Source organism: Lipotes vexillifer, unplaced genomic scaffold (assembly GCF_000442215.2).
Source record: "Lipotes vexillifer unplaced genomic scaffold, Lipotes_vexillifer_v1.1 scaffold506, whole genome shotgun sequence".
NCBI lineage: Eukaryota > Metazoa > Chordata > Mammalia > Artiodactyla > Lipotidae > Lipotes > Lipotes vexillifer.
In genome coordinates this window covers 1,925,863-1,935,087 of record NW_006780679.1, presented here as the reverse complement: position 1 = coordinate 1,935,087, position 9,225 = coordinate 1,925,863, and the positions used below count along the sequence as shown (strand labels likewise).

The window sequence follows — 9,225 nt, the reverse complement described above, 5'->3', positions numbered from 1 at the left end:
CTGTGTATTTTGAACATCTAAAAATTTCATCTCTATGATTCATTTGGAAAGTAATCAGGGATTAAATCAAGGTGCAGGATGGAACCTACTGCCTAGTCTCAGCTGGCCCAGGCCATCTTGTACAATATTGTGAAATTAACCTCCCTAAATAGGTTCTACCACCCACAGAATCATAAGATTTAACTTCAGTAAATATTTATACATGTTATCCTTTCTGACTAAAAGTTTATTTACTACTGTTTTACATATAAAATTCCCACTTAGCCTTTAAAGATTCACTCAAGAACAGAATCATTTCAAGTAAGATGTAACTAACCTTTCTGTGTTAACCTCTGCTTCTACTTCTGTTGGCTCAGCACCAGGAGGTTACTTTTGTTACAGCTATGACTTTATGTATGAACAAAGATTTTGAATTGCAGAAATTAAGAACATAGGCTTCAGAGTTCGACCTGGATTCAAACTTGACTCTGCCTCTTTATTGCCTTTATGACCCCAAACAATTAGATGTGATCATGTGTTGTGCTCACTTCAGTTCCTAAAAATAACTGTGGGTGAATGAAACCAAAATGTCTTGTTTTTGTCATCCTGTAGCTTCACAAAAGCAAAGTGGATAGGTCCTTTGGTGTTCTCTTTAAGTTTAAAGGGTGTATGTAATCATATACAAACTAAGAAGGAAATGGATGGAGAGGGTGTTGCAGATTGGGATAGCTACTCTAATTCTTCACGGAAAACCCTCTCACTTTTGTTTTACATAATTTTGGTCACTTAATTTGCATAGCTGTTCTCTTGTCTTTCACTTGCTTATCTGATAGCAGTGTGTGGTTGTTTTCTTTGCCTTTTGAGAGCTCTGGATGATACCTTCTTTCATTACAAAACTTCCTTAACAAAAATAGTATCAAAATACGTATTCATATTTAATGTTAGAAGAACAAAAACTGGAATAGTGTTACTCACCTGGCAGTTATCTTGCACTTACACATTTATTCTCCTAGAATATGTCAACATAGATAATGTTATTACATTTTATTTTTTTGTCATATGATTTCTTTATCTTTTGAGGAATAAACTGCCAGCTTCTGTTATCCTAGGTAATACCCGTTTCTTCTAACGATGTACAGCTCTAAAAATATTTAACAGTGCAATAAATATTATTAACTGAAAAAAGGAATACTTCATTCAGCAAATTTAGTATGAAAGACTTTATTATATTTGTCATTTAGAATGCTTCTGCCTTTCAATAACAAAATCCCTGACTCAAAATGACAAATGACAAGGAAACAGTATTGTCACTGTAATAGGAAGTCTTGATTCATGATGAGTGTCAGGCTTGATTGATTTTTTTTGGCACAACAATATGATCAACTCTACCAGTTCTTTTTATTTCTGGTCTCTGCCATCATAAACATTTGCTTCCTTCAGGATGGATGCAACATTTCCAGCCATCAAATCCAGAAGGAATAACAAAAGGAAACAGATCATTTATCCCTTCATTCTCTCTTAAGAAATAGGAAAATTGCCAGAAACCACTGACCAAACTATTTCTCCCCCCCACCCCCACCCCATGCCTCATTGGTGAGATTTTGGCCTCATAACCATTGCTGGGCCAATCAAGTTCACTCCTTGGAATGCAACGGGCCAAATTTCCAAGGCCAATCTCGTAGTCATGCAGTCTATGCAGTAGCACAAGAACCTGGGCTTGGAAGAGTTCCATTCTTAGTTTAGTATACTGCTAGTATCATCTTGAAAGTCTTAATAATCTTTAAACAAGGGACCTGCGTTTTCATTTTACACTGGACCTCGCAACATTATATGGCTGATTGTCCATATTCCCCTGAGGTCATTAGCTATATGAGGCAGGGATGGCTAGTATTTGTACGTCTCCAAGAAAAGAGAATGGGGGGGGGCGGGGGTGCTAGGTAGACAACCAGCAGGTTTTAACTCCACTCGTTATTTGACTTTAGAATGGTTTTAGTCCAGTCTAAATCACCAAGAGAAACAACAGTGAAATGACCAGTGCTACACATACTAGAAGATTAATTCCTCACGTTAAAGAAGCCACTGAGTACAAACTAGAAATTGGTGTTGTAGTGGAGGATTTAAAGGGAAGTGATTAAGAGTTAAGGCTTGTCTTCTTACATTGTTGCTCCTGATATCACCCCCAAATCGTAATTGACCCGATGAAACTGATTTTCCTCCATCGATGCCTACTTCCCAAACTTAACACATTACCTTCTTTGTCCTCATGCACACACACACACACACACATTAAAAATTTTCACCTATTGTCCCGCCCCCGGCCTCCCGCCCTTCCCCTTCCCGCCCGCTCTCCTTTTCCCCAGTCGCCTCACGCTTGCAGTTTTTGGCTTTCACCCCCACCAGTGACCAAAGACTTGACTACTCAAAGTCCAGCTCCTCAGAACACTGCTCGACATGGACACCGGTGTGATTGAAGGTGGATTAAATGTCACTCTTACCATCCGGCTACTTATGCATGGAAAGGAAGTTGGCAGTATCATTGGGAAGAAAGAATCAGTTAAGAAGATGCGTGAGGAGAGTGGTGCACGTATCAACATCTCAGAAGGGAATTGTCCTGAGAGGATTATCACTTTGGCTGGACCCACTAATGCCATCTTCAAAGCTTTTGCTATGATCATTGACAAACTGGCAGAGGACATCAGCAGCTCTATGACCAATAGCACAGCTGCCAGTAGACCCCCAGTCACCCTGAGGCTGGTGGTCCCTGCTAGTCAGTGTGGCTCTCTCATTGGGAAAAGTGGTTGCAAGATCAAGAAAATATGTGAGAGTACAGGGGCTCAGGTCCAGGCGGCAGGGGATATGCTCCCCAACTCAACTGAGGGGCCATCACTATTGCTGGCATTCCGCAGGCCATCATTGAGTGTGTGAAACAGATCTGCATGGTCATGTTGGAGACTCTCTCCCAGTCCCCCCCGAAGGGCGTGACCATCCCGTACCAGCCCAAGCCGTCCAGTTCTCCAGTCATCTTTGCAGGTGGTCAGGACAGGTACAGCACAGGCAGCGACAGTGTGAGCTTTCCCCACACCACCCCATCCATGTGCCTCAACCCTGACCTGGAGGGACCACCTCTAGAGGCCTATACCATTCAAGGACAGTATGCCATTCCACAGCCAGATTTGACCAAGCTGCACCAGTTGGCAATGCAACAGTCTCATTTTCCCATGACGCATGGCAAGACCGCATTCAGTGCAGGTTTGGATGCGTCTGCTCAGACTACTTCTCATGAACTCACCATTCCAAGCGATTTGATTGGCTGCATACTCAGGCGTCAAGGTGCCAAAATCAATGAGATCCGTCAGATGTCTGGGGCACAGATCAAAATTGTGAACCCAGTGGAAGGATCTACTGATTGACAGATTACCATCACTGAATCTGCTGCCAGTATTAGCCTGGCTCAATATCTAATCAATGTCAGGCTTTCCTTGGAGACGGGTGGCATGGGGAGCAGCTAGAACAATGCAGATTCATCCATAATCCCTTTCTGCTATTCACCCCCACCTGTGATCCATCTGTGTAGTTTCTGAACAGCGATTCCAGGTTTTAAATAGTTTGTAAATTTTCAGTTTCTACACACTTTATCATCCACTCGTGATTTTTTAATTAAAGCATTTTAGTTCCTTTCTCTGTTCAGCTGTTAATGCTGAGATCCATATTTAGTTTTATAAGCTTCTCCCTGTTTTTGTTTTGTTTCGTTTTGTTCTTTGGGGGGGGTTTTTTGGCTCATGAAATTTTTTTGTTTGTCGTGGAAATGTAAGAGTGGAATATTAATACATTTCAGTTTAGTTCTGTAATGTCAGGAATTTTTCAAAAAAATTAAAAGATGGACTGGAGCTTCTTCTTTATGAATAGAAAAAAAAATTTTTTTTTTCAATGCCTCTTATTACAAAAGAAAAGCGGAAAATCCTTACCCAGTATTACAAGGGCCAACATGATTTTTCCCTCTACACCTACATTATGTAGCACTTGTTGCTACTTCAGACTCTCAGCTCTGGCCAGCTGGGCTTTTCACTTTCATTTGAGCTCCATGTTGTCTGCAATTTAGGAATCTTTGTCATGCTATTTTGCCTGCTTCCACTTCCCTCCTGTCCTGTTTATCACAACAAACTTTTATTCATAGTTAAGATCAAATTTGGAGTCATTTCGTCAGAAAACTTTCGCTGCACCCAATTCCAGATCCACTTATTTTGTTATGGAGCCTATAGAATTATATTGCTTTCTTTAAAAACTGGTGTCTCAGTTCATATGCACACTTTTATCAGTATCTGCAATTTGTAGATTAATAGCAAGAAAGCTTAAGCCCAGGAGATCAAGGATAGCAATAAAAAACAGTTTCATGAAGCTTTTTCAAAATTTGACTCAAATCCTCTTAGAACCACTAATGGGTAATATGCAAAGATAGAATTGTGTCACATGCCTAACTAGAGATTTTGTCTGTTGAGGATGTGAGTTAGTTAACTAAGCTTCATAATTACATTTAATTGGTGTGTCTGTTATTCACTCAAACATACAGCTTTTAAGTCACTTATTTTTTTATTTGAACCTATATAATTGCCTGTTTTGATTTAAACAGGAAAGCAACAAAAATATTTGAATACCCTGATTCAGTGACAGATCTATATTCTTTTGTTTAAATGATTTCTAAGGTACTTTGAGGATTCTTTTAAACTCTAACCTTTAACCTGACTATTTCATTAAATGCTTTCCAGTCATTTCATTGTTTTTTGAATCTTCTTGCATTGCTTTCCAAACTTAAACACTGAAGTACTTATGAATCTGATGGGCTTGAGATGCTTCCTAATGAAGTCTGGAGGACAGATTTTTATTCCTCTCTTGACTTTTTGTCCTTCATTAAAGACAACTTTGAATTTATATTTTCATTAGGCCTCTTTCCAAGTGTTATCAATTGGTTGGTGATCTGATTACTAATTAAAGATCTGGAGTTCAAAATAGAGCTGCAGATTTAAAAATGTAGTGTGTGTGTGAGTGTGTGTGCGTATGTGTCTGTATCTGTGTCTATCCATATAATATATACATAAGCACACACATTGGTGACTACATTGTTTTTTAGAACTCAGTGTTTGTATCAAATCCATCCATCCATCCATTCATTCATTCATTCACTAAATAATTATTGAGTATCTGCTATGAGCCCAGGTACTCATTTAAACCAGCAGTCCCCAACTGTTTTTGGCACCAGGGACCGATTTCATGGAAGACAATTTTTCCACGGACTGGGATGGGGATGGTTCCGGCGGTAATGCGAGCGATGGGGAGCGGCAGATGAAACTTGGCTCGCTTGCTCACTCGCCACTCACCTCCTACACAGTTTCAATCCCCTCTTTTCTTTGATGTTCTTGAGGAGGAATGGGTGTGGAACAAGGGAATAAAGTTTTAGATTGAGAGGTTAATCATAAACTTGACAGAGGAACTCAGTTTTAGTTCTGCTTCTGTTTCAGTAACACTGTCATTTAACTTACATTCTAGTAATGGAGACAGATAATGACAAGAAAATAAAATATGTGCTCATAACAGTATATGTATAAGTGTATAACAGATAATGTATAAGTGTGATAGTTATACAACAGAGAATGATTGAGATAAGGAAGAGAGTTGCTACTTTTTGTAGGGGGTCAGGGAAAATCTATCAGAAAATGTGATATTTGAATCAGACAAAGACGTTAAAGCAGTTATTATAACTATTTCCCACATGTTCAAAAGGTTGAATAAAGGCAAACAAGATATAAAAAGACTCAAATTGAACTCTAGTATTAAACTACAATTTTTGAGGTGAAAAAATAATCAGATTAGGCAGCTTAGACTTTGTAGAAGGAAAGATTAGTTAACTTGAAGACATCACAGTACAAACTATCTGAAATAAAACACATCGATAAAAAAGAAATTTAAAATATAAAAAGCAAAGTGGATCAGTAAGCTGTGGGACAACTTCAAACAGCCTAACAGATGTGTAGTTGAAGACCCTGAATGGAGAAAGGGGAAAAATAAAAAAAAAAAGAAAATATGATATTTGAGCTGTGACCAAAATAATTAGAAGGAATGAGCAAGATGACAATTTCAGAAAAAAAATTAGCTCAAAGTAAACTTAGTTTAGCCTTGAGGTAGGAACTGAGTCCACCTTTATATAGATAGAAACTTTAATTGGTTGGGAAATATTTTCTAAATCCAAAAATCTTGGGCTTGTTCTATTTTTATTTCTTGCTTTGTGACTGCATGAAGGGGCAACACCTGGCTATTACTCATGAAGTCAAGGACTCTTCATACTTCTGAGATGAAATTTTTGTCCTGCTTGCCTCTGATTGACTATGCCATCTTGTTCAAATTACTTAACTTCTTGGATGCTGTTTTTAAAATTACTTAAAAGGTTTTTTCTTTTTTGTTTTTTGTTGTTTTGTTTTTTTAAGAGAACAGTCATTCTTGTCCTGTTATCTTGCAGGAGGGTAAATTTGTAAGAGAAACTGTGTAGAGTCATATTTAAGGAGAAGATTTGGGAACTGGATTTGTAAAACTGGATTTGCTTGTGAAAGCTTAAGCAAATTACTTAGCATTTCTGAATCTCAGTTTCTGATCTGTAAATTATGGGATAATGGAATCCACATCAGAGCTATTGTGAGAATTAAAGGAGATAATTTGTGGAAAGTATCTGGCACATAGGAAGTACTCTCAATAAATCTTAGGTATTATTACTATTAATCAGAAAAAGTAGTGACCGTGAAAGTTCTTTGCAACTGGAAGAAACTCTGTTTATAAACAGAGGCTATAATTACGTGTCTGGTAAGTAGTCACACAGTAATTATGGGGTAGTGGCTTTAAGCATTTTGCTAAAGAATAGTCTTTATTTTTTTCTTAATTTGTGACATATTTTGAGTAGAGAATTGGGCTGTTTTAGAACCATTATAATCTACCATAATTCACCACTGTTTTTCAAAATTTTCTGTCCAGAAATAGCTTTTTCACTTGAGATATTAGACATGTAATAAGTCATCATATTTGTTATCTCCAGGGAGGTAAGTATTCCTTATCCTCTTATGGAGGGCTGAATGTTTTCATCTGGCCCTCTAATCTTAAAGAGACAAAGAAGTATTCCCTTCCTTAAGCACTGTGTACAAGGTGAATGAAGATAAATAGCAAGGCCACAGTGAATAATTATATACTAAACGAAATGTGCAATTATTAATGGTACTGTTTTACTTTTAACACTTTAATTGTCTGCCAGAAGACCATCCAAATATACTACATACTACATTATATTCTCTGTTTTTCTACTTCTTTGCCTACTGAAGCTTTTATAATGATTTACATTAGTAATGGCCTTTCTGCAGTTCACTTAATTTAATCATCCTCAGTTTATTCTTCCTTTGATGGAAAACAATGAAAGAGAGTGTAGAGTTCCCCCAAATGAGAGCCCTCACCTCAGTAGACCCAGGTGTATGATAGTATATACTTCTCAGCTGTGCAGTTGCTCTAGAAGTTCTGTCCATAAGGTAGGAACCATAGATTATATATAGCCCTAACTTAAGGCAGGAAAACAATCTTATTTTGCAACAGTAAGAAAACTAATGCAATAACAGCAATAGCAGACATTTCTCGGACACTCACTATGTGCCACATACTCTGCTAATCTATGTGGATTTCCTCACTTAATCCTTATTTCCAAACTATGAGAAAGGAATGTGTATGGTCCTTTTTATATAAATGGGGAAACAGGCCCAGAGAGCTAAGGTAACTTGCCATGACCATGTAGCCAGGGTCTGTTGGCACATATCCAAACTCAGGAGTCTAGTCTGACCTTAGAAGCTGTGCTGTTAACCACCACTGATCAGTATAAGCCAAATGATGTTATTCTCCGATTCACAACTCTCCGGAACTTTCTCTTCAGACTTCACAACTACTGGCCTCAATGTCCGAAACCCTCCTTTTCCCAGGTATTCATATATTTTACTTCCTCATTTCATTCAGGTCTGTGCTCAACATGCCATCTAAAATAAGCAGCCCCTGCCACTCTATCTTTTAGCCTGCCTTCTTTTTCCTTCATAGGTCTTTTCATTACTGGACACCATATATTATCTGTTTAGTTAATATTCTTTCACTGCACCATAAGGATCTTGAAGACAGAATTTTTTGTGCTAAAACACTGTAGAAGCTCAGTAAATGTTGAATGGAGAAATGTATGAATAGATATTAAATAATAAGCCACTTAGTAACAATATTAAGTACAGTGTCTGGCACAAAGAAAGCATTCAGTAGAGGTTGGTTCATTTTTTATAATAAAAAATACAGTAATAATTATCATTATCAAAAGTGATGAGATGAAATAGAGTATAAAGAAAAACCCACTATTTTGAAATCCTCTGAAGAGACCTAAACAGCTGAGGTAGAGCCAATAATAGAGATAATTTTGCTAAAGAGAAGAAATACCTCCTTATTTTCCTGGAAAAGAAAGAAAAAAATATTCCAAATTGAATCTATTTTTTAAAAATTATCAATAATTAACAGTCACTTCCAAATTCACATCATAAACTCTAGGCACAGAAGGAAACTTAACACATATAACATGTTTTTCCCGGGAGTGGAATTTTAAAATTTGAAGTATATCAGCCCTAGTTAAAAAATATATTACACACTTTATTTTGAAGCAAGTATACATCCATGTCATATGGTTTAGATAAGATAAAATAATGTAAACTAGAATCTGGCATTATTTATATGTATTTGTTGTATATTTTCTTGAATGGAGAGCAGAATTATTCTCAATATTCCTATATTCTTGAAGAACAGATTATTAAACTTACAGTAAACACAGAGAAAGGCAGCTAACTTATTGAATTACTAAAAATGATGTTCACATTCTATAGTTTATGATAACCACACTAAGTTTACTTCATACATTACTTTTTAAGGATCTTTTGCTAAACACAATGCCAGTTGGTTGTGCAGCATTATTTTCCATAGCTCTCCTAAAGTGAACTGTGGATATTAGGTTATCACAATTCTCTAAACGATTCATATAAAACTAGTAGATTTTCTTAATCACAGAAATGTCACTTTCTATTTCCTCAGTTTAGAAATAAAGATGCATTATCTAGAGAAGTTGACTGGAATGTCTCTGACAATACTGTAAATTGTGAGAAACAATTATATAACTAACTTCTAGACTCTGGAGATGTAGTGGTA

The 9,225-nt window shown here is 37.0% G+C and overlaps 1 protein-coding gene across 1 annotated transcript; it reads left to right on the top strand.

Annotated features, from left to right (window-relative positions):
* Nucleotides 1-2,403: 2,403 nt before the first annotated feature.
* LOC103085505 (poly(rC)-binding protein 2-like) lies at nt 2,404-3,488 on the top strand. The gene is given in 2 exon segments (XM_082930988.1): nt 2,404-2,854; nt 2,857-3,488. Coding segments are annotated over 2 exon segments (1,056 nt in total). The 5' UTR covers nt 2,404-2,430.
* Nucleotides 3,489-9,225: the final 5,737 nt, after the last annotated feature.